This window comes from Propithecus coquereli, unplaced genomic scaffold (assembly GCF_000956105.1).
Source record: "Propithecus coquereli isolate 6110/MARCELLA unplaced genomic scaffold, Pcoq_1.0 Scaffold50, whole genome shotgun sequence".
In the NCBI taxonomy this organism is placed as follows: domain Eukaryota; kingdom Metazoa; phylum Chordata; class Mammalia; order Primates; family Indriidae; genus Propithecus; species Propithecus coquereli.
The window spans coordinates 1,454,898-1,481,347 of record NW_012150841.1 but is presented as its reverse complement, the minus strand read 5'-3'; the positions used below and the strand labels follow the sequence as shown (position 1 = coordinate 1,481,347).

Sequence of the window (26,450 nt, the reverse complement as noted above, 5' to 3'; positions counted from 1 at the left end):
CTCCAAAAACTAAGAATTGCCTTATTCTCTGTCCTCTGCCTTTCCCACAGTAAGAAACAATCTCTCTTGACCTGTAACTCCACATTCACCTTTAGCCATATGACGGACACTGAGTTAGGCAAAACTGATTAAAATAATGGACTTGTTCAATGAAAGAGGCAGAGAGATGAACAGACATTTACAGTACAATATTGCGAGTGTTGTACTGAGAGTTTGGAAAGGTGTTATAGAAACGCAAAAAAGAGAAGGGCTAGAGTCTGCCAAAAATGGTCAGAGAAACACTCAGTAAAGAGATGACAGAGGAGAAATAAGTAGGAGACCAGTAGAAAAACAGGGAAGGGAGATTATATCAGGCAGAGGAACATGTTCAAAGGCTTGAAGGCACAATAGAACATGATGCAATCAAGAAGATGCAAGTAGTAGTTCTCCTTGTTCTATTTCCTGCCACCTCGTATGAATTTGCTTTCATGTATTAACATTTCTGTTGTTTAAGTGTACACCTCCTTTGATACTTCTTTGTATAATACTTTTATCATTTTTTTTATGTCTATGGCCTTTATCCTCTACTCTGGTATCATCTGCTTAAGGTTGCCCTTTATATTTTCAAAAGTCTTTTCAACTGGGACCACCCTTTCCAAGAGTCTGTCAAAAGGGCAGGTTTTATTTAACTTGGGCCCTCTCATATCTATGTCTTAATTCTTCTTCCACATAAAGATTAGGAGAGCCAGGAACATTCACAAAGATGGTCTTTTTTCTTTCTCACTACACGTTCACACTCACACATCTAACCTGCATTTTCTCCTCCCAACAATTCATCTCCCTACTCTAGGTGATGTTCTTCCCTTTATTGATGAGTGTCAAAAAAATCCCAAGTCAATCCCTTCAGATGTGTTAATCTTCTTTATTACAAAGTACTTAATTGTCAAATTTCATTCGGCTTCTAAGCTTTGGCACTCATTGCTTTTGATCTTACATAATCTTACTGCCAGCAGTTCTGTCCCTATATTTAAGTGATTTTAAACTGTCCTCTTTCTTTCTGAGATCTAATCCCTCCTCTTGTCTCACACTCTTCTGTATTCCTTTCTTCTGGAACTTGGATGTCATCCACAGAAAGCCTGTTATTTTTGTCTACTTTTTCAGCCTTTCCTTGCATCTCTTTTGTATTTCCTTGCATATCCTCCCATGCCTTTCTTTGGGTTCTCTGAATGTTCTTTACTTCCAATCCTTTCTTTATTCCTCTGTGGACTTCAAACACTGTCCTGTCTTCTTGGATAGTAGTTTTCCTTTCCTCTGTAAGAACCATCTTCTCCAGGCATTTTTGTCTTAGCTCTTGCTCTGACTAGCTTATCTAAATTCCTGCTATACCTTTAAATCCATTTTGAAAGAAGTATAATATATAACATTGATAATATTTTTCTACATTCAATGAACACTAATTTTCTCCATGCACACCCCCTCCCAAAGTACCCAATGGTGACCTTTTTTTAGGGGCCACCTACCTAAAAACACAGAGCTTGTGCTAAACACCACCCCCCACCCCATGCTACCTTGCCCTTAGTGAAGACTTTTCTCCAGGCACTTTCTGTTCAAGTGACTTATCAACACACATGTAAAGAACATCTCTGGTTTTTCTAGCAACAGCCAGAACTTGTCTCTGCTTTAGATTAACAGCAACTGGAAGGTAGAAATAATACCTGCTTTATCTACTGCAGGATTGTACGGTAGATGTCCACATTCACCTCAATAGCTATTTTGTACTTACATTTCCCTATCCTAATGCCAAACTTCTCTGCTGCCATTAATGGAATTTCACTCTATCATAGTGTGTGGTTTGTCAATGAAATTGACATACGACCTGTATCCCGTGTTTCAATCCCAAAGAGAACTAACAGGCTTTGGCTTTATCTTGCTTGGGGAAATCACCACAGTGCCTCGTGCTCTTCCTCCTGATGCAGTCTACAAAATATATCCATTTACTCTGTCATCTGAGGTTCACATCAAACCTTTTATTTCTGTGGATTTGAATTACTGCAAATATGTCTCCTGGGTTCTTCCCAGTTGAACTAATAATTAGGGTCCTACCACAGAGTCTCCTGCCAGGCAACAGCTCTCATCCCTTCTGAAGTACAGCCACACAAAAAAGTCTTTCAAAAATCCTCCCACTGCTTTCTTCATGATTCCGGAGTTGATTTTCCTTATCTTCTCTCTTCCTTCGGTCCTCTTTCTAATAAAGGATAAAGTAGGCAAATTAGCATTTTTCCTTTACTCTCTTCCTCAAGCTTTTCTCTCCTCTATTCCTTTTTCTTATTTTTTTCTACTGCTTTGCCTCACCAGTGACAATTCTTCAGTTTTTATTTTTTTTTCCCATCTTCTCTTTTTTTCAAGGCTCCCATTTGCTATTGATAGACCTCATAGCCAGCTGAAGCCAAAAGTGGAGAAGCTGGGTTTGACTCCCTCTGACCTCTCTGACACTGCGTTTAAGTGGCTTTTCTCTCCTCACCAGCTTCTGTGTGACTTGCCTTGGTCTGTACCATGCTCTTTTTATCGCCCTCTTTTTGGTTCTCTTCTCCACAGTTTTGGGTTCCCCTTGGCTCATAGATTGGTGAACAGACATTCACTACACAATACTGCAGTAGATAAAGCAGGTATTATTTCTCCATTTCAGTGGTGGGAGCAGTCCTTGCTCAGAGCACCCCCATGAGCTGGGTAGAGGCAGAACTCAGGTCTACTGAGCATTCACCGTTTCCTCTTTTACCCACCCCTCCCTGACAAGGGAAAGGAAAACCTTGTTTGGGTAATGGCATGTCAAAACGAGTGGCCGTTGCCATTCCTTCCAAGGCTTCCTCTTGGAACTAAAAAGGGAAAAGTGTTCCTTGGGTAGAACACAACACCCAGCTTCTGAGCTCTGTCAAGACCCCATTTCTCCCATAGTACCCTCTCAAGTTAATTAGAATGCACCAGTCAATGTAACAACAGAGTGACAGAACTTCCAGATACAATGCCTATGAAGTTGTTGAGTGTGATTAGTAAAAATGCAATGCTGCTCTCTCAGTAAGCCTAGGTATAAATCATTCAAATATGTGTCTCCACTGCTAGAGATGACACCTGTCAGGGCTAAAAGTACTAAACAATGCCTTCCAAGGATTATCAGCCATTGTTTTCCATGAATGCTCCAGGATCAATGGCCCACTTTCAAGCATATTTCCATAAAATCCTCCCTTATAACTGCATAGGTTAAATATACATTGTTATTTAGAAATATATGTTGCCCATATTTCAAATTTACTTGATATCCACATTTACATTTTAACAGAACATAACACTGGTTCCCATAATCCAAATCGCTATGAGGCTACTTTATCCCAGAGCCTCAAAGTCAGATAAGGACAAGAAAATAGAACATTTAAAATTGGATTTGACCCAGAAAATCAAGGACATGTGGTTGACAGAGGGAGAATGTTAAAGGTACAAAGCAACTGGATAAATGTTTGTCTTTGGACACCTGCCACAAACTGTTCCCCAGTATTGTCCTTCCTCTTCACATGTCCTTAGGCATTTGGCCATTTACCTGGATTCTCGCTTAGCCCTCTAGTAACCAGAGAAGCACCCCAAGCTATGGGCCAACCCACCATCTTCCCCATATTTGCTCATTTCCACTCTCTTAGATAAATCTTCCATAGCCCAAGAAACTGTAACCTAAAATTTAATACCATGATGGATGCCATGTTACCCACTAAGGGGAAAAATAGTGTTTCATATTATTTTAAAGGACTTGGAGATCTAAATCTTTAGCTAAAGGAAATAAATAGTGGAATTTCAGGCACCCCAAGCACACTGTAACATAAGGAATCCTTTAACAAGGACATTTTTGGGGTTCACTTTCCCCTACTCTCCATTCAGAATTCACATATGCAACTATTCACAATTCCTCTACCTTCTCCACGGTGGCCCTTCCTAATACATGTTTCTATAATAGCACTTACAATTTTAAGTTGAATTTCATTTACATGTTTGTTCACCCCAGCACAGAATAATGTTTTTCTTTTTTGCTATTATTGTATCACTTTTTTCATTTTTAATTTTTTAAAATTTATTTATATTTCAGAATATTATGGGGGTACAAATGCTTTGGTCACACATATTGCCTTTTTACCTGAGGGAAGGGACAGGTTTTAATCATCCTTTGTTCCAAGTACTTTGCGCCAGTACTGACTAAATGCAGAATAACAGTTTCACATAGAAGACCAAGCTTGACTCATTTTCTACAAACCATAAAATGTTGAATGGATCACCAGTCATACTTCCTAAAACACTGTTTAGAATTCATTCACTTATTGGTATTAACTATGTTAGGCTAGGCTGCAGTAACAAATAGACCCAAACATGTAATGGTTCAGCAAAAGAGAAGTTTATTTCTTGTTTGCTCAGTATGATAAGGAGGTTCTAGATTGGCAGGTAGTGCTCTGCTTTATTGAATCTGCAGGGATCCTGGCTCACTGAATCTCTGCTGTCTTCAGCAATGTAGCTACCAAGGTCACTCTGAGGTCATTGTCATAGATATAAAAGAGAGAAAAGATCATGGGTAGGAGTTTGGGGGGTTTGAGTTTAGAAGTGGTACAGATCACTTTGTTCATGTTCCATTAGCTAGAACCCAATCACGAGGTCACATATGGCTACAAGAAAGGCTGAGAAATGTAGTCTAGCTGGGTTCCCAGGAAGAAGAGAATGGGTTCTGAGAAACAGCTAGTCGTCTCTGCCAGAGCTGATTTCTCTATCCCATCTCCAGAGTTCCCCATGGGATCAGCTAAGGCCTTTGATGTAACTACAGCACAGCCCAACTTCTCCGCCTGTGCAATCCTGCTTCTCTCAGTACCCCCAGAGGTGTTGATCCAAGGGATACACTCTGATAAACCTCCCACTTGCAAATCTCTGAGTCTGCTTCCCCAGAAAACACAATTTTTGACAAAAGAGGATACTGAAGAGACCAACCTGACGGTATTCAACTGTAGAGAACGTGTATCTATTCACTCAACAGACATAGGCACTATTCTCATGTTGGAAACGCAGCAGTGAGAAAAAACAAGTCTCTTCTTTCATGGATCTGATATTCTGGTGAGGAATACCTGAATAAACATAACAGAATGTGAAGTGATGATATGTGCTAAGACAAAAAAGAAGCAGGGCAAGAGGAGTGGTAGTCTATGTGTTTAAGAGTAAATTGGACTGCTTTAGATAGGGCAGCCATAGAAAAAGTCCCTAAAGAGATGACATATGAGCAGAAGAGAGGAAGAGGGTAGTCTTCAAGAAAACAAAAGAACTGAGTGCATTTACTGGTTTCTATTGTATGTAACAAATTACTACAAACTTAGCAGCTTAAAACAGTCATTTATCATCTGACAGTCCAGTAAAGCACAGAGAACAACCAGACAGGTAACTACGATACGTAAAATCACGGAAACGTGTGATTTCCCAGCTGGAAGAATCTTCAGAGCTATGTCATCCAGACCTGTTTCATAAAGACAAGGAATGTGAGGCCCTGATGATTAAGTAGTTGACGACATTTCACCTTCTTCAAACCCTTCTCATAGAGACTTTCCCTAACTTTCCTATTTGAAATAATTCCCCCTCTCTCCTGCCTCATTTATATGTTTCCATAGCACATACCACCACCAAACATGCTTTTTATTTTACTATGTTTATTTTGTTCACTGATTTTTGTATGTTTTATTGGCCACTGTGCCCCAGTGCCTAGGACAGTGCATGGCACATAGGAGGTGTCCAACAGATACATGTTGAATAAACAAATAGTGAACTAATGCCCACAGCAATCTGGTGCTCATTCCATCACTCTGTACTGTACTTTACTGTTACTTTTAATAAGCATTTTTAGTTTCTATCTTTACCATCTTTATTTTGGTTACATCAGAATATCCATTTTTCTTTTGTTAATTATTATTTCTAATAGGACCACAAGTGTATCTCTTAATCAAAATATAAATTAAAAATATGATTTAAATCATCAAAATTTCTTCATAAAGTAGAAATCCATTTTTAATTAAATTATATGGATTTTACACTTAGAGAAGAATAACTTGGTTTAAGTTCTTAAAGGGGTAAAATACTTTGTATATATATCCCATGCCTAGAACGCTTTTGCCCTCTTGTGCCTGGGATACACATCCTGACTCTTCCTATTAAATTTTCACATCTCAGCCGGGATGATGGGTCTTCCAGGATATTTATGTCACCTGCCCTCCTCCCCCCACTTACCCAGTATCCCTGGTTAAATGGGAAGAGCTAGAAGGCTTGTCTTAAAGCTACATTTGTATGGCAAGCACATTGGTTTTACAAAGAACAGGCATATGAGGTGGCTTGGAGGAATTGATAATGATTATTGGGGGAAACAAATCTCCAATTAAAGTCCCCCTTTCCTTAGTTCTGTTACTATACCCTGGAAAGTTTGTCATCTCCTCCCATAGCATTCACACTACCTCTGTGGTACAGTCAACAACATTATATTGTTACTCATCTAGATATCCCTGGAGCCTAGAGTCTGGAAGAGTCAATGGTGGAACTCAATAATTATTTTTTAATAAGAAATAAATGAATAATTGGATGAATACAAAGTTAATGGGTTATATAAGCATTCAAAGACACAACATACTGTCTCATTCACCTGAACAATTTACTGCACATTTGGACACTAGGCCAGATTCAGTCCTTCTAGCCTGGGTACATTCCACAGCAACATTCCATGCTGTGACCATCTGGTCCATTAGATGTAAATACCGATTTGGCAGATACTTCAAGGGTAGGAGAGCAGTTCTGGGAATAAAGCTGAAAAATATTACCATCCACAGGATATATTTAAAGCCACTCATTCTCTTATTAAAATTAAAAACATAACATTGTCCTTCTCATAAATGAAGAACCTTTTTAGTATTTTTACAAATGAAAAATATGCAAATGGTCTGAATTTTCATTTTGAGAGATTATTGGACCTCCATTTGTTTGTCATCTCTAAATACACTCTCAACCTCTGAAAAACCATCTACTCATTGGAGAATCTATTGCCAATTTAACACATAGCAAAATCTTCTGATGCTTACATAAATAGAATATATCCTTTCAAAATGTCACAGCATTAAGTCAATTCTGGTACTTTTAAAAAACTCACTCAGATGTACAGTGTTTTCAGCAAACGTATGAACTTATCCCCATTTGCAAATGTCACTAAAGTGAACCCTTCCTTTAACATGTAAAATGATGGATGGGACTATAGAAGTCATCAAATAAATATTCATTTTAAATCAAGCTTTTTATTTATCCATTGGAGATGACCTTTGTTCTAATATCTATAATTCTTTTCAAAAAGGAAAGGTATTTCTGTGGCTGTCTATTAAGTCATTAATTTGTGTCTACTCTATTCAGTAGCTGCTTTTAAAAAAAAATAATGAAATTATCAAGCTGCTCAGAACAAAGGTGCCTTCTGATTGTCAGCTCCATATTCTGAAAGAGCAGGTTAATTTCTCTGAATCTCACAGTTGGAACTTTCTAACACTAACTGGCAGTTCCCACCTAGTGATCAAGGCAATTGACTAAAATAAATTATACATAAAGCTGAAATTCCTAATAGTAATAAGGCCCCTTCATGAGATAATCACACCAGCAAAAGCACTCGTCTGTTGGCTGCAACTTTACAGTGTCTATGAAATTATCTTATAAAAACTACACCTCCAGAAATGTTTTAGTTTCTAGCTTCATGACAGGGCTAATATGGCAGTGTCTATAGTTCTAGGCACAAAGGAGGAGCTCCAGATATATTCATTAGTTGATTTGTTAATTAAACTGGAGGCACTGTTGATAGAGTACTAGCTTCAGTGCTGTTTACAAAGCAAAAGACTGGTGAGGTTCTCATTTCAATACAGTCAACCAGAAATTATTTAGGAGCCCTTATTACGCATGGAGGTAGGCATAGAAAAGTAGCATAATGTAAAATCCCTGTTCTTCTGGAGTTCAAGGTTAATTGAGCTCACATATACAAAATAAATAGGAAAAATAATCTCTAGGCACCATTTTACTTGGTATAAAGCAATTGCTAGCAGAAATCCATGTGCACTGGAATAGTAAAGAAGTGCTTTTTATGGAACTTGGACTAGGGCTTAATGGTTAGGAGTAATTTGATTAGGCAACTGAGCAAAAATCTAATGATGGGAAAGAACATAGCTCATAGAGAAATAGTGATTGCTGTGGCACGTTTTCTCCAACCCCCCAAATCTTTGTACCGTCTTCATGATCAAGGCACTATTGTCCCAGCTGTCAACAGTGTGGATGGCCGACAGCTCATAACTGAGTTTCCCCTTCTCAGCATCACCCTCAGCTGAAGAGACCCTGACCCAAGATGCAGGGGCAGATCATACCCAATGCTTAGGGGATTTAGGATTGTCAAATCTCATCCTTGTTGCCCCAGTTCAGAGTATCTCTGAGAAACTATTCCAGCTCCAGAGTTCCCCATGGGATCACCTGAGGCCTTTGATGTAACTATAGCACAACCCAACTTCTCTGCCTGTGCAATCCTGCTTCTCTCAGTGCCCCCCAGAGGTGTTGATCTAAGGGATACACTCTGATAAACCTCCTGCTTGCAAATCTCTGAGTCTGCTTCCCCAGAAAATACAATTTTGACAAAAGAGGATACTGAAGAGACCAACCTGACTGTATTCAACTGTAGAGAATGTGCATCTATTCACTCAATAGACATAGGTGCTATTCTCATGTTGGAAACCCAGCAGTGAGAAAAAAACAAGTCTCTTCTCTCATAGATCTGATATTCTGGTGAGGAATACCTGAATAAACATAACATAAAGTGAAGTGATAACATGTGCTAAGACAAAAAAAAAAAAAAAAAGGCAGGGCAAGAGGAATGGCAGTCTATGTGTTTAAGAGTAAATTGGACTGCTTTAGATAGGGCAGCCATAGAAAAAGTCCCTAAAGAGATGGCATACAAGCAGAAAGCTGAATATACTAATGGAAAGATTCACACTAGTATCTGGGGCAAGAATATCACAGACAGAAGTGATAGCAATGCAAAGACCCTGAGATAGAAGTGTGTTTGGTATGGTTTGCAAAGAGGAAGTGAGATCATGGGAACAGGGACAGGAGATGGAGGGGTCAGATCATATAAGCCCTTATATAGTGTAAGAAACACATATTATCCTAAGTGAAATGGGAAGATATTGAAGGGCTTTCAATAGGATTGTTCCATCATCAGATTTCCATTATAAAAGGATCACCCTGCCTTTTATGTGAGAAAGACTAGAAAGGAGCAAACATGGATGCAGAGAGGCTATTCCACGGCTATTATAGAAGTCTGGGCCAGGAATGACAACGCCGTGGAATTACTGTTACCACTAGTCATGGTTTGCCTGGGACCGGATGTTTCCCAAGATGCAGGACTTTCAGGGCTCAAACCAGGAGAGTCTTGAGCAAATCAGGATGTTTGGTCACCCTACATGGATTAGAGTGATGACTCTGTAAGTGGGAAGATGAGATCAGATTCAAAATATATTCTAAAGGCTGAGGAGACAGCGAAGTAGAGGCAAAGTCTAGAGCTTCTAGAAAGGCAGAATGAGGAGTTCGGACTTTTCATATGTTAGTGTGACATCAGTATGCAGCCTGTATTGGACTTCAGAGAGACTATAACTAAAGAGGTCTTTTATCAGACTGTTTCAAAAAAATACAACAGAAGTAGTGAGGGCTTGAGCTCAGACACAGTGGAACTGACAGTAAAATGGGAAGTGGCGGTGACAGAAGTGGGCTGATGGTAGTGGCAGAGGTCATGGTGCAGGCCAAAGGTGGTGGCAGTGGTCTCAATGGAGACGGATGTCATAGTGACGTGGATGTAGTTAAGGTAGAGGTCATGTTAATGGTAAAAGAAAAAAAGGTGAAAGAAAAGGATATTGGAAAGAAGAACAGTCAAGGGAAGGGATTGGTGTTTAACATCAATTTCTTAATAGTTAGAGACATAATTCAAGTGAGGATGGATATCCAAGTGGATGGTCAGCTGAAACATTAGTTTCCATCATTCCAGATGGCAGTTTAATAGTAAAGAAACTCACGATTTTGAGTGAAAAGAACTTGTTTCAGATTCCACAGAGACACTTACGTAACCTTCTGTAACCCCTGAGCCTCAAAATCTTTATTTATAAAATGGACGTATCAGTACCTACTTCAGTAACAGGACTGTTGTGGAAAAAACTAGACAGCATTGTCAAGAAGCAGTAAGGGTCTGAGATACAGACTTGGATATCTTCTTTTTCCTTTGTAAATTTTCCAAGAACCCCTTCCATTTTGTTCCCCATGACCATAACCCCACCAAATAAAACTTCAAAAATTTAGAAAATCTTTATTTCTAGAACTTTAGAGTGATAAATGTTTAATATTAAATGTGTATTTATTGCTGTCCAACCATGTTTCTCCCAAACTGACATGTCAAAACTATGAAATAAGAGTTTGATATAAGACGGTTCACCAAAACTACCTTTTATGTAGATGGACAAGAGGTATAGTAAAATCTTCACATGCTAGAACTGTAGGGACAAAAGTGCTTCTCTTTCTAATCACAGAAGTTCAGTGAAAGACTTCACTGAGGAAAAGAAAATATTTATTTCCAACCATTCATACTGGTATGAGTCCCTAAATCTAAGATTCAAAGGTAACATTGAATTACTATGTACGCCACAGACATGAGCCTTGTTTTGACTGTAGCAGAATGGGACACACCTTCACGGCTGACACAGCAGCACAGGGTTCTGCCCTCATATCCTTCCTGCAGGGGGTGTCATGGCCTCCCCATGGTCCACCTGTTCCTCTTCCTGCTTCCCATGAACGTCAGGTTCCCACAACATGTGAAAAACACATTGCAATCATATTTGCAAGTATCCTAACTCAATTACTAAAGGGTCAAACCTTCATGTAATGGAAGAAAGTTGTCCCAGTTTTCAAATTTTTAGTTTTAGCAAATTGTTATAGCTGATTCTTAAAGCATCAGGAAAAGCATATACTTGTACCCCAAATAGTTACAACTCAGAAAATTTTAAAAACAAGACAAATGTTCTTAGAAACTGGATATTTTCCTTGCCTTTTTTTGGAAATTAGTTTTTCTTCTATTTTCTTGATGCCACAAAGGACACAAATTTCAGAAAAAAACAGGGACTAGCTTTCAAATAGTTTATAGATCCAGAAGTTATAAAATGTTAAAACTTTGAAAACTTCAGTTAATTAATATAATACGTATTTAAATTGATATACCAATTATGATAATTTTATGAGCAAATGAAATTTCAAATGTTAAAGTTCCTAAATTAATGAATAAAATACGGATCTATAAAGAGTGCTAAAATAAGCACTTTTCCATATTTCTCTTTCTCCCAAAACATCCATTTTTTTTCTTTTAAACACTCACTCTTTCCCCATCCCATAGCTTTAAAATTATAGGTAACCTCACATATTTCTCCTACTTGACACATGGTGTCTAATACTCTACAAATGCTCTCTTCTGAAGCTAAATATTATGTAAAATCTTTTAAATCCCTTATATATCATAATATTGAAGAATAAAAATATACTGGAGGAAAGATGGGTTGTGATATTTCTTTGTTTAAAGCAATTGTGATGCCCCTAAATTAATCGTGGAATTAGATTATGGCCCATAAAGAGAGGTGTTATTTAAGAGAGAGCGGTCATGTCTGAAATGCCTAATTAGAACAGTTACAGTAACCTGATCCTGTAACACAGTGAGTTCCCCAAGGAGGCTATTGAGAATAGACAGAATCCTGCAAAAAGAACTCTCCTCCTAATGAGCATTTCTGAACAGCAATTTTGTTCATTTACATTTCTCTTGTCTCATGAAGTTCAGATGAATTTGTCCACACTTCATATTAATTTTCGTGATATCGACTCCCATTCTCTATTTTCAGAGACTATGAAGAATAATTTATTCCACCTAGCTTCTTCTGACATGTAAATTAATTCCTAGGGCTGAGGAGGCACGTCAGGTGAATTTGGCACATTAGAAGTAGCTCTCTATGATCCGTACTAATGGAAGGGAACTATGACCTAGATAATTCAAAACAGGGATATTTTCTAAAGTTTCCATTTATTTACATTTTGAAAATGTGTGTAAAGTGATAATTCAGGCAAGGATCCTGTCTTCAAGGAGTTTACAATCACGGAATAATTGAGACAGGTGCAAAATCAGACAAAAACAAAGTTCTTAGTATTAACAACATTGAGATGCATGGTAAGGTGCTATAGGGACTCACGAAATGAAAGGATTGGAGCCATAAACATGTGTGTGATGTTTCCCACAGAGGCATTACTTTAGCAGAAAGTCCCCCTGCCCCCCGCACCCTCTCTCACACACACACACACACACACATTGAATATATTGCTTCTTACCTATAGGTAAATCATACTCTTTCTTCTTTGAAAGATGGATATAGACTATCCAAAAAACAAAAAAAAGCGCGGGGGGGGAATTATATTTCCTTACATTCTTAAATTACATCTAGGCAGTTATTTCCACATCAGAGACTCTGGCTGATAAGTTATAGATAAGCCAAATGTCATCATAATAGGAGTATAACATGAGAAGTCTTTAGGATTTGGTCTTCTGTACCTCATTCCTATGTTAAAAGTTTATCTGCAGAACTCTAACACAACTGTTGCCTTCTTTAGAATCAGAATTCACATTTCATGGGAGAAAACACTAAGAAATAAACCCTGATTTGCCATATAGCTAATTCCCTATGTCAGAAAGCAATCTAGAGTCTCCAGTATCCAAGGAGGGTACAACAAACTCCTCTTTCTCTCGTGTTTATGAATACGAATAAATACGAATTCCGCTAGCATTGAACAATAGCATGGTTCTTAATTAGTCATCCTACAGAATAAGACGTGAGGTGGGAGAATCGATGGAGTCCTTTATGAAAAAAGTAAAAGTTCTCTATATTATCATCATTTTAAACTCTGGATCAGTGTCCAAAAATGCCTGAGTATAGGATTGGTGAATATTCTTTGGGCCTGAAATATAGTACCAATGAAGTCACATAAGGAGCTATAATATGGTTCGCACTGTATAACAATGTGTTTAATTTTCCAGCCTGCTGCTTAGATTTTTTTAAAATCTTAGGATAAGGAAAAGGAAAGTTAGACCTCATTGGAAATGAGAAAACTTAAAAGTGCAAAATCTTATGCTTTTAGGAATTCAGAATTTCTCATCAATAAATAGAATTTGATGGAATACACATCCAAGTCTTTTTTCCCAAAAACCTAAATATAGAGTATTAGACATAATCCTATTTTAAATTTAAAAAGACAAAAATTTACATAGGTTGACTCTTCTGATGAAATGTTAGGCTCTTTTCAAAGCTATTTGATAATGTTACGAAAATTTTGTGAAGAGTTTTGCAGTACTATTCAGAATACAGAATCACTGAAAAAGTCATTTTGGTTTCATTTCCTGTATATGTATAGATAATTTTGATCAATATTAAGGCATGGATGGTCTTTTTAAAAAACTGAAATAGATGGTCTTTTAAAAAAAAAAGACCACTGTGTAAATAGCATTGGACCTGAGCATTTTCAAATCCTAATTGCCATAGCCCTCCTCTTGAAGGATTTAAAATGTCTATGTAAAAGCTGTATTCACCTTGATGTGAAAAATTGCTAATACTTTCTTATTGGTTTTCATAGCAAGAGAAACTGGGTGATATCTGCTTCTCCCTTCGCTATGTACCGACCGCTGGCAAACTGACTGTTGTCATTCTGGAGGCAAAGAACCTGAAGAAGATGGATGTGGGTGGCTTATCTGGTAAGCCTGTGGTGTTTATTGATTTTTTTTTAAATGCTGTTTCATCATGGATACCAAATGCATAGCACACACGCTGCGACTCCCCACTCCTTAATTGATCACAGTTCTCTTTCAAACAGAGCCTGGAAGCAGTCTCAGAATTCATCCCAACACAGTGCCCCAGGAAGCCACTCTCAATTTATCGGAATTGGCATAGAAGAGAAAATCTGTTTTCCTTCTTCATAGCCAAAGTTTCAACTGTCATTTCTATGGCATTGAAAGCTGAAAATTTTTGGTTCTCTTCTGAAAGTCAATGCCCATGGCAGATTATAGTTGTGTTAAATTTTTTTTTTTTGGTCAAAGTTACCCATGATATAAAAAAATAGTGTTTTATCTGAGGCTTATTTATTAGGTATTTGATAACCTAACAGTTTTACAATGCCATTTTATTAAATACTCAGCATTTCAAATATATGTGAATAATAAAATCTCTGTTTGAGAGTGAATCCCCATGGTAATGTACTTAATTCTATATTTTATGTTGGGGCTGGGAGAGATTTGGGGATTAAAAATTCTGTACAACCCAACCTTAGTCAAATAAGGTAAGTCAACTATACTCTTGCTCAAAAGCAAAGTCAATCCAAGGACTTGTCACTTCCACGGTTGAACATAATTTTTCTTTTTCTCTGTATGATTAAATCAATTACATTTTTAATTTTCCAGTAAATCATTAAAGTGTGAGGAATTTTCTTGGTATGCCACAAGGTCATCATTAAATCGACTACAGTTGTCATAGTTTGTGTCTGTGGAATTACAGCCGACATGACTTTTATTCAACACTTTCTCTCACAAAAATATTACAAACTTCAAAAGGTCATACTATTACAACACGGTGATTTTATACTCTAAAGCATAACATCTACAAAGTGCTAAAGCTGAGCTTCTGCTCACTGACCCACTAATTTGTCAACCAAATTCTCCGATACTTAAGTTTATTTTTCTTTGTAACTTGGGGAAGTTGCACTCATTCTTTCATGTCACTAAGACCCTATTTAGTGAGTAACTTACTGCTTCCATTGCCCAATAGCATAACATAGCAAATTTAAAGCAATTCAGTACTGTTTGCTGCAAAAATATAAAGAGTATTTAATGTGACTATATGTGAAAAACATGCAGAGAAATTTTGAACAACAATAACATTTCACCCCCAGATTACTACTTGGTATTGGGAGGTAACTTTGACCTTTTTCTGTCCTTTGGTTCAACAGCTAAGTACCATTATATGGTTACTTTGTATTCTCTCTCACATGCTTCATTCCAAACTTCCATGGTAAGCATCTCCTCACCAGCTATGTCTAGTACTTCCCCCGTCTTCCTCCTAAGCAATCCTGTACCCTCAGCAGAGCAGCTTTACATGAGGCAAATAAAGCTTCAGTGTCCCTGATTTGTTATAACTTCTTGCAAGGTCCTGGACATGAGTTCCCATGGTCATAGACAGATATTCCAACCACTGTTTGTTAATCACAGTTTGCTGTTTCTTTCCACTCTGACTTCTCCTCCACCACCAATCTCTTCTGATTTAGTGGCATTGGACGGACTGCAGGCATTCTTGGGATTTGGCTAAGGAAAGCTGGGTCTAGCAGGATGTATTTATGTGGCTTATAGTCACATCATGTATAGTTAGGTTACTGTCAGCTACCCCAGTGAAAGAAGGGCATCTGGGATGACTCCTACACCCACTGCACTGACGCCACATTGTGACATAAAGGGGCAAGGCTGGAGGTCATACTTAATTTAGTAGTCATAATTTTATAATATTTTTTCTAAAGAGAACCAGCAAAATTATGTTAGCTTCAGGACCCATACGACCTGTAAGCACCCCTAAATTTGAATTACCTTGAATGATTTTAATTCTTAAATATTAAATAAAGGTATTCGAAGAGCCCTAATTTTAAGGGCTCCCTGCTGCCTCTGCAAGTCAGTCATAATCACTCAGGCCTACATAATGTAGATATTTCCAGCCTACGTCATCCCGTATCTCATTTTAACCAAATTGACCAGCATACTGTTCTCCAAACAAGCTAGGCGAACTGCTACCTCTATTCTTTGCTTAGGTTTTTTCCTTCACCTGGAATCCCTTCCTTCCAACACTGTCTAGAGAAGCCCCACCCATTCTTCTGGCCCATCTTAAGTATAATTTCCACCATTCATTCAACAAATACATATTACGTCCCTAATTTGAGTCAGCATTGTTTGGAACAATAGATTTACATTAGGGGATAAAACAGCGCAAAGACCCCATCCTCCTGCAGCTTGCATGCTAATGTAGGGAGACAGACAAGAAACCAGTGGATAGGAAAGGCATATAGTCTACTAAGAGGTAACAAGGGCTATGAAGCACTAATACAGGATGTAGGTAAGGAGTACTGGGGAGCAGTTTTAATGGTGGTCAGGGAAGACCTCACGAGTAGGTGGCATTCAGCAACAACCTAGAAGAGGTGAGGAAGTGAGCCACGGGGTGTCTGGGAGAGACAATATTTTAGGATCCATCCCAGTAGAACAAATCTTTGCCTTTTTAAAATGCCACTAGTAGTTTGTTTACATCTCTCAAACATCACACTTGTCTCTCACTAGACTGTGTTCTGTATTTATGCCTCCCACAATGCTGTGACTGGTAGCACCGAGCATAGCTACTGAATGAATAATGAATTATTTACAAAGGAGCTATGGACTGAAAAAACAAGTCTTGCATTTCAAATTTGTTTAACCTACTTACCATTAAAATAACTTCAAGCACTTGGATGGTCTGTCTCAAAGTAAGTTGACCTATGTACCAGGAGACCATAATTATATAATAAGATCATTCCAGGTAATTCAAATACCAAGCTACATTTGCTGGAAATGGCTAGATAATTGGAACCAAAGTGAGTTGTTTGGCCAGGGTTTAAACTCCATCTGCCACTGCTAGCAATTTGACAATGGACAAGATATTTAGCTTTTCTAAGCCTCAGTTGCTTTATATCTGAAGATGAAATAAGAAGATCTTATTGATGAGGTTATTATGAGAAATAAATGAGAGCCCAGGGCCTGGCACTAAATATTATTGTAATTATTTCTATTAGTAACTTTGTCAAATCTTGGGCTGAATATGCAGCATATGAAAGCAACCAATGGATGGTTTAGCCAATTGTTTGATTCAATGGGGAATAAAAAGTTCATCTATTTGTTTGATGAGATTAGCTGATTAATTCAGTCAAACTTGTGTTAGTAGGCCCATGTTTTCCATAGACCCAATAGTGAATTAAGATAATTATTAACAAGAAACTAAAGAAAATAAATGGAAACTTTTTTTAAATAATTTTCTACTACTCTTCAACAAGGTCAGTTTATTTTCTTCCTACAATGTTAATTCAAAATGCACCGCACAAAGATTTTGCCTCTGTCATATATCCATGTGACAAACAATGCAAATCTCTACAGTAAATCCTTGCACTCGCTTTCTTAATATTCCAACTCTCAAGTACTTCTAAGCAATGGTGGAGATTTCTGCATCTAACTACAGTCATGCATCGCTTAACGACATGGATACATTCTGAGAAATGCATCATTAGGCAATTTCGTTGTTGTGTGATCATAGAGTGTACTTACACAAACCTAGATGGTATAGCCTACTATATACCTAGGCTATATGGTACCACCTATTCCTCGTAGGCTACAAACCTGTACAGCATGTTACTGTACTGAATACTGTAGGCAATTGTAACACAATGGTAAATATTTGTGTATCTAAACATAGAAAAAGTAGAGTAAAAATACAGTATTATAAAGTTATGGAACCACCATTGTATATGTGGTCCATCCTTGACTGAAATATCGTTATGCAGAAAATGACTATTTGTATTGAGATCTTGAATCTTAGAGACTGCATGACTGTTCTTCAGGAGCAGGTTAGTGCAGTAGAATAGGTGTAGCCTTTTTGCCCTGTAATTGGAGAGACTTTGCCTGTTGCCAAGTAAACATATCTCAATCTCCTCACTGTATTTTATGCATTTCTGTATGTGGAATAAATCTTCCTTCAAATAATACTTTCTATTTGGGAAAATTGGGGAAGAGAATAAAGAGGGCTAAAAAAGTGAAGGCATGGGAAAGACTGAGGATTCTCAAAGGTGCAAGGTTGTATCTCATAGTTTTGAGCTATATTATTAAGTTGAATTTTTATACTCAAATTTATACTTGTCTTCATTTTTGTCACTTACTTTCTTCAAGTTCTTTTTTTTTTTTTTGGTCATCTCAGAAATTTGAGACATCTGAGTACAGCTTTAATGAGGACTGTCAAAACTATAACTTGTTTGAGCTTTCTGTCACAAATTAAATGAAATTCTGAAAGTTTTGTACTTAAGGGTATGGCTGTTTAAAAAAAGACCAAACTTCTGAATCAGCAAAATGAAAGTGATTACAGCTTTTAAATTTTGACCTAATGGGTAGAAATTCTACCTTCCAATTTAAAATCTGAGAATTACTTTTAACTGTTAAAAAGTTATATTATCAGTTATAGAACACTTTCTAATTCAGAAATTATTTTTTAACTTGGTTTTCTCATATGAGTCTCATGAAAGTCCTGTGAGGTAGTTTCTGAAAGTAATATTCTCATTTTCCAGTGAGAAAATTGAAGCTTAGAGACCTTAGAAAATGTACAAAAACTATCTTCCTCTATGTGGTGTATGTATAGATGGAGGTGCTCAATACTTGCAATTATTCTTTTTTTTTTTTCCTTCTTTTTCTCCTTTTTTTTCTTTTTTTTTATTTCAGCAAACCATGGTAATTATTCTTATTGTTACTAACATTCAAAGTCACCTGATTGCCAGTGAAGAGCACTTTCCAATACACCATTCGCCTTTCCCCACACGCCCACCTTCCAGGTGGAAGAACAATGATTCCCTGCTCTAACGTACTGAAGGTGCCTCCCCTGCCCAGAGCTGAAACATCAAGATGAGGTCCTCAGGGTAGGCAAGGCTAGAAATGGAAGTTTTAGGGATTGTGGGAAATTGAGGCATTCTTGCAGATGGCAGAAATATTCATATGTATAACCCCCATGAATACTCCCAGTGTGATAGCTCTAGGGCACTACTTTTCTTGTCTTCTTAGAAACACAAATTGATTTTCTTGCCTCATTTGTGGCTTCTGGCAGAATTCTCTTCTTGCCTGGCTCAACATGAAACAGAAGGCAGTCTCATAGATCTGTTCTACTTCCCTTGTTCCCTGAAGGCAGCACATAGGCCTCTTCAGATTGTTCTAAGTGTTCGTTCTACTAGGAACCATGGCAGATCGACAAGGGTGAGAAGTTTGCAGTCCTACCCCCTTGCTATGGTTTGTATTCACCTGAATTGTGGGAAATAAATGACAAAAGCATGCCAAGCATGGGGGCGAGAGGGTGCTGGGAAAACAGATGTAAAGGACTGAAACCATGTGCATCTCTTCCCGCAGTCTCCTGACGTCAAGGAGCTAGGGAGGTGGCTATGAGGTAGTGGTTGTGGAAAGTGTTCTGCATCGTCTTACACTCCCCTCTTTCCTTCTGTCCTCCATCCCCTCCCCAGTCTTCTTCCTGGCCATCCCTAGTCCTGCCTTATCACTATGAAATTTATACTGTGCAGAGCAAAGGGTGAAGTTGTAGGAGAGGTCTCCCAAAGCATCTAAGTCCAACAATGAAATCTGAAAGTGGAAGCAACTACTTAAGGGAAAAGATGGGGGAAGAAGAAAGGGTGACAAAGGTGGCAAAGGAGTCAACATCAGTGTGTGTCAGACTGCCAGCATGTGGATCAGTCACTGAGACTGGACCGGCTAAATTCACTCTGTCCCCTGCCCACTCATCACACCTCTCCCTCCCTCTCCCTCCCTCTCCCCCTCCCTCCTTTCTATAAGATGCCATTTTTTTAAATACCATTTTCTCCATCTACTTTTCTACTGTCCTAGAAATATAACTTGGGAAACATAGCCAGATTTAAATATTCAAAGTCACTTAGGAAAGAGCAACTCAGCCAAGCTTAGGTAACCACATAGATTCCACATAGAAATCATGAATCAGCAGAGGCAGGATCATTCCTCCAGGCAATATTTGTCAAAATGTGATTTTTGGCCTACCTCCATCAGAATCACCCAGGGTATGTGTTAAAATTTAAAATTTAAAGAACTCAAACCAAGCTATAACTGAATATCTAGGGGTGGGAACCTGAAATTGCATTTTAAACAGGTCTCCCCCACCACACATACATACACACTGCCATGTTATTTTTATATATCCCTTGAAAATTTTTTTTGTTAGTAATATAGAATCCTTTGCTTTATATACTGAAATTTTCTCAAATAAGTTCTATATCTTTCATCAGTCCAGTATCCTCCACTCTGAAAAATACCTTGTCCACATGTCTAAATTATTATCTTTTTTCTTCAGTATTTTCCACTGAAAGGGAGATAAAAGCAGTAGATGTTTCCTTTATACATTCTAGAGTTTTTTCCTAACACCCTTGACCACCACCCTTATCTGTCCTTCCATTGGTGCTGAAAGCACAACAAAGAAAACCACTCCAAATTCAATTGATTTGAACTAAAAGCTACTAGTCTGGGAGCTGGGCCAATAAATAAAATAGCAAAAACTTATTTGAGCCAATTAGACAGGGATATGCAAAATAATTGGCCATGATATCAGGGTCAAGCAATAATGTTCAAATAAACTAGCATCTTATTGAGTTAATGGGACAGGAATATGCATAATAAGTTGGTTGTGATGTCAAAAGCTTCATCATAATTTTAGGCATGAATGTTATAATATTAATTCTGAGACTCTTCAAAATGCTTTATTACAATATTGATAAAATAATCTGAATCCCCAAGATGTGAACAAATTGATCTAAAAAAGAAATGACAAAGCTTGAAACTGGATCATCCTAGAAATTGAGTTATTAAAAAGGATTCTAGCAAGCCCTATATAAGTTAAGACCCAGGTATAGTTAGTAGTGCCACAGAATGGATAAAAATGCTGTGCCTAAAGGACTAAGAGTAGTTTTAAGGAAACGAGAAGAGCAGATGTGAAATCAAGAGGAATGAGTGATAGGCTGAAATGTGTTAGTTCACAACAGTTAGCACAAAAATTCCTAAGTCAGTTCTTTAGCCAGCAGGTACATTTCCAATCATTCAACAAACATCAAGTGAATACCCACTCGGCGCCAGGCACCATGCCAGTCCTTGGGAATACAAGTAAAAAATAACAGCAGACGCCAGCTTAGCAAAATGTGAGCCAGACACTGTTCTAAATGCTTTACATATGGTTAACTGATTTAATACCCATTACAACCCTATGAGGTAGATACTGTTTTTAATTCTACTGTATTGATGGAACTGAAGGAGAGGTAAATAACTTGCCCAAGGTCACAGACTTAGTATTTGGCAGAGCTAGGATGTCAACTGAAATAGTCTGTCTTCAGACTTCATGAATAAAACATGACTTCTAGGTCTTTATCCTTTCTCATCAGGTTCAAACTGGAGAGCAGGTGGCTAACTACATGTTATAGTTTGAAAGATGTCCAAAAATTCTACCTGATTCCAAATATCCTTTATACCCAAACTAAAATTCCATCATGGAAGTCACTAATTGGTTGATTGTTTAAGTTGTTTTTTGGTACTTAGACAGCAAAAATGGGATCAATGAATCCATAAGACCAGATATTGAATATTAATAGATCATTTCCATGCTGGAAAGGACCTTCTCCCTTGTGTACAGATTGGTATATTGCAGTGATTGATTCTTTGCACATAAAAGAGGGTGAGATACAAAACAGTGATGTTTAGCTGTATCAGTGATACAGAAGACAGTCCAAGTCTAAGGAATTTGAGTGCCTTTTAGGTGGTAGAGAGAAACTACAGAAAAACTTTACTTACTACTCCATTTTGTCAAGGCCTGATTCTGAAAGGGCATATGTGATATTATTGGGGTAAGGGTGTTAAGATGTATGAGTACAGAAACTTCCTACTCCTCTAAATTGCTAGGGGACTCTGTAGGTCAAAACTACATATTGAAAATGTCAAATTTAAAGACATTGGAATTTCAAAAGATAACTTACCAGGAAAATAGAGCTCAGCTGGAAAATGTTAGCAAAAGAAATCTACAGATGGAGAAGTAGAAATAGGGCATTCCAAAGAGGTCTGTTCTAAGACATTTTTACTAGTCATCTGAAAACTTCCAATTCTGAAGGTGGCATAAATGATTCTAGCCATTGAAATGCCAAGGTCAGTGGGTAAATGAAAAAAATCTAACTAGGCTGAATAAGCCAAAATGTGGTAAATGAGCTTCATTGTGGGCAAGCTAGAAATAATACATTGAAAAGAAAAAATAATCCTAAGTATAGAATAATAGGATCAATTATAAACCAAGAAAAAAAAATCACATACAGCCATCTCTTGAAGACATTCACCAAGTGTGCTGCCCCTCAAAAAGGCTTGATGTTGTCACAGATGATTTTATAGATAACAGGGGTGGGGAAGGCCCTACATTTGTCCAACCCCAGAGTTCATTCATGTGTAGAATGCACATAGTTATGGTTTTATTTCCTACCTCAGGAAAAACAGTGATCAGCTGCCAGAGGAGGACAGCTAAAATAGAGGCACAAGAAGGCTGTATGTGAGGATAGGCTGAGAAGATTGAGACTTTGTAGTCTGGAAAAGGTAGGCTGAGCAGAGATATGATTAAAGTCTGAAAATCATGAAAGGTAGAGCTAGAGTAATACCTACCTGTTTATCACATCCCACAATACTAGAATTAGGAAGCAATCTTGATGTTTGAAAGAGAATAGATAAAAGGGACGGCTCTTCAGGATGATCTCAAAGGCAGCTTTCTACTCAAAAATTCTTTGACCAATTTTCTTTACTGCTTTACAGTTGGGTCATAAAAATGTGTTGCTCTAAGAGATAGATTGAAATATAAGGCTAAGATAAATGTAAGAGTCTGCTGTGATATAGGCTTAAAAAGGGACATCTTTAAACCTTTACTTTGTGTTGTCTTGTAGGAACTCCTCCATGCCTTTCCATGGGTAACCATCAGAAACGGCCCCACGGCTGCATATCTCACTAATCCAACCCAGAATAGCTACATTTGCATCCTTGAGTTGAACATTTCTATCATCTTCTATTTAGTATACAGAAAAAGAATAGGGAGGGTCTGAATTTCTAACAGGTAATTGGGTTGGCAGAAATAGAGCCCCCAAATATTCTTCTTTTTAAAATTATATTTGGTGGGCTCTCTCAAGAGATTTTATTGTCCATATTTGATAAAGAGGTTTTTTCCTAATAAAACTATTAAAAATATATAGCAAAAGTCTGTGCTATTTTTCTCTTCCTTTTATGAAGCTGTAAGATTCCTGTTAGTAAAGCCTAAAACAGGTGACAAAAATGTGCAAAGTTTTGAGTCCCCAACACTGCCACGGTGCTTTGAGAAAAAGAAACACCAAAAATGATCTTTAAAAAAAAAAAAAAAAAACTGTATTTTATTATAGTCACCTCCAGTTCCAAAAGGATATACTGCTGATTTTGGTCACTTAATCCTTTATTCTTAATCTCAGTTACAAGTGTATCATTCCTTTATCTTCTCCATAGTCTTGCCGCCTGCTGTGCTATGAGATACTTTGAGAACAGAGATTGTTTCTACTTAGGTTTGCATTCTCAAAGCCCCTAGCATATATGTTGGAGGAATAGACATCAATATACCCTGTATGAACCAGTTATGCATATTAAAATTCTAGCAATCTAACTGATTATATTGTCATCTTCCAACTGATTTGACTTAATTTTATCCACTTAATACAATTCTTTTGGCATCATATAATAGTCATCTTATTATAATAAAAATAACAGCTGATAAATAGAAAGCAGAAAATGTAATCCTTGCAGCTGATTGGTTATTTTAGCTATCATTTTCAGGAGATTTTGCTTCCTTTCTTTATTTCCTCCCTCCTCACCCTCTTAACCCTCACCCTCTAGTGGTTAAAAAAAAAAAAGAAAGAAAGAAAAACACACTATTTCCAAGAGATAAAAGAAGAGAGTGACACAGAAATGCACACATTACTGTCATTATACCTGAATGACAGTCATAAAGACATTTTCCAGGGAGGAAGTGAAGACAGAATGATCCCCTTGTCACATCTTTTGCCCAGCATGCACAGATAAGGCAATGATTCAGCATCTCACTTGTTCACGGCTTTATAGACTCACTCCTTATAAAAGGAAGTCAAAAGACCATAGCAGCTGGTTGTCTTTTTGAATTACTAATGGCCTAACTTTTGCTACACATCATTCTCAGTGATGGCTGGAAAACTAGGAGGCTTCCAATAATTTTTTTCTTCCACAAATAAATGCCTGTAAGTGTTTACTTAGGAAATTGACTTTTTAACTTAAAAATATGAAATAAGCACATTTATTTTATATCCTCAGGAGCACTGAAACTGCTTTTATCCAAAACTAAAGTTATATGTTTAAGAAATCCATAGATTTCAAACTACTGATTTAAGCCAACAAAGTGAAAGTATAGTTAATAAATTATCCTCTGTTACCAAAAAAGAGCCTAGTGTACATTTAGTGATAATGTACTTGCAGAACTAATACACATGTAGAACTGTGAGATTACGCAGTTATCTACTGATATTATAGCTGTCATTTGTTGATACTATGAATGTTCATGTCCTTATTAAGGAAAAAATGGTTTCACAAATAGCACTATTTCAATATTTTTCTGGAACTTTAGTTTTAAAAGTATAGAGAAGCTCAAGAAATAAAATTAAAATAATCCATAACCCTACCACTTATTTTAATATATAAGGTAAGAAATTAAGAACTCAAACCAGCTCCTCTAATCCTTTCCCATTCCTCAGAGTTAATTGTCTCAAGGAAACAATTTGAAATTTCATATTCTTCCAGATTTTCTTTCTGCTTATATCATTACATATATATACAAATATATATGCATTATACAAAAAGGGGATTATTTTAAACACATTATTCTGTAAATATTTTTCACCTAGCAATATACAATAGAGATCCTTCAAGTCAACATATAGATCCGCCGTTATAGCTATTGGCTACATAGCAGTCCCTTATTTGGATGTATCATAATATATTTAGTAATTCTCTTATACATATAACTATGAGAAAAACTATATAACTTCACCAAAGGAATTCAAACAAGACCTAGATAAACAGAAGCATAATGTGCTCTAGGATAGGGAACAATATAGTAAAGATGTCCCTTCCTCCCGGATATTAAATGCCATAAATGAATTTGAAAGACAAGCCACAGACTGAAAGAAAGCTTGCCCCACATAAACAGATGAAATGTCAATATCCCTATAATACAAAGAGTTCCTACATATCAATAGGAGAAAGAAAAGGAATGGGGAAAGTCTCCATTTTATTAATGTTCCTAAAATTTGCTTGCTGCTTATTCTGCTACTGGCTCCTGTTGCTGAGCAGTAAAAGGTTACATTTATACCATCTCATCATGCATCTAAATAAGAAAAGGATTTTAAAGTAAGATGTAATTACCCTAAGTTCAAAAACTAAAAGTGTGTTGCTTAAAAAGACACGGGATTGATTGCAAAGAGTACCCAAAAAAATCAGGTCATTAGCTTGTAGATTTTCAACTATATTTACAGGAGTTTGAATCCATTAAAACACTCGATTCAGCAGCATTGTTACAATAGCAACTTGAAGAGATCTGTGACAGTCACTGAAAGTCAAAGTAAAAATATACACCTTTATGAAAGTCAAAACCAGCATTTTTAAGAGAATTTTCCAATTTCTGGACTTAAAAACATTTAATTAAACATTTGAAAGCTTCTTTTACTAAAAGTTGCCAATTCAAGTTGTATATCTAGAATACACTCTTGAATTTTATAGTACCATCTTTAATGCAATGGAAATACTGTAAATGAAACTAGCCTAAAAGGTATGTATTACATGACAGTGAAGCTCCAGTTTCCTATAATTAGAAATCTATTTTAATCTTAACTGAAAGGGGTTCATGTTTTATGTTTATAAGGATTTCACTAAAAATTCTAAAAAATAAAGGCAAAGATTTTAAAAGAAGCAGTGAATGCTTATGAATTATGCAAGTCTGAACTTTCATTTTAATAACTTCATTAAAATATAAAAACCTTAAAAGCCTCCCAACAGGAATTTAGCTTTATAGAAATGCTTTATACATGCCCCGACCTTGCCAAGGAGGCACGCCGAAGGCATGATTTAACAGTTATTACAGGGCAAAGCCTAATAATAAATACCTATCTGAAAATGCCAGCATTTGTCCTTGCCTCCTTGGCCTCCAGTGGAGTTGTAACTCAGCCATAAACAGACCCTCTCCTGAGAGACAGCAGGGTGCAGCGGAAAAGGAACAGCAACTGGCATTGGAAAACCTGGATCTGAAGCCTTTAACCTTTCTGATCCTCAGTCTGTTCATCTATGAAATTGGGGCATTAAAAGATAGCCACGTTGGTGGGTTAACAGATGAGATAATGTTAGGTGGAAGCTCTAAGTAGAAAGTACTATATAAAGTTATTTCTAA

At 37.1% G+C, this 26,450-nt stretch overlaps 1 protein-coding gene across 3 annotated transcripts in view; it reads left to right on the top strand.

Moving 5' to 3' along the window:
- The window catches only part of SYT1 (synaptotagmin I), a 212,492-nt gene that overhangs the window by 110,766 nt on the left and 75,276 nt on the right, over positions 1–26,450 (top strand). For all 3 annotated transcript variants that reach the window (XM_012656340.1, XM_012656341.1, XM_012656342.1), the window contains one exon: positions 13,753–13,870. In XM_012656340.1, coding sequence (XP_012511794.1) covers positions 13,753–13,870 — 118 coding nt within the window. The remainder of the gene's footprint in view (positions 1–13,752; positions 13,871–26,450) is intronic.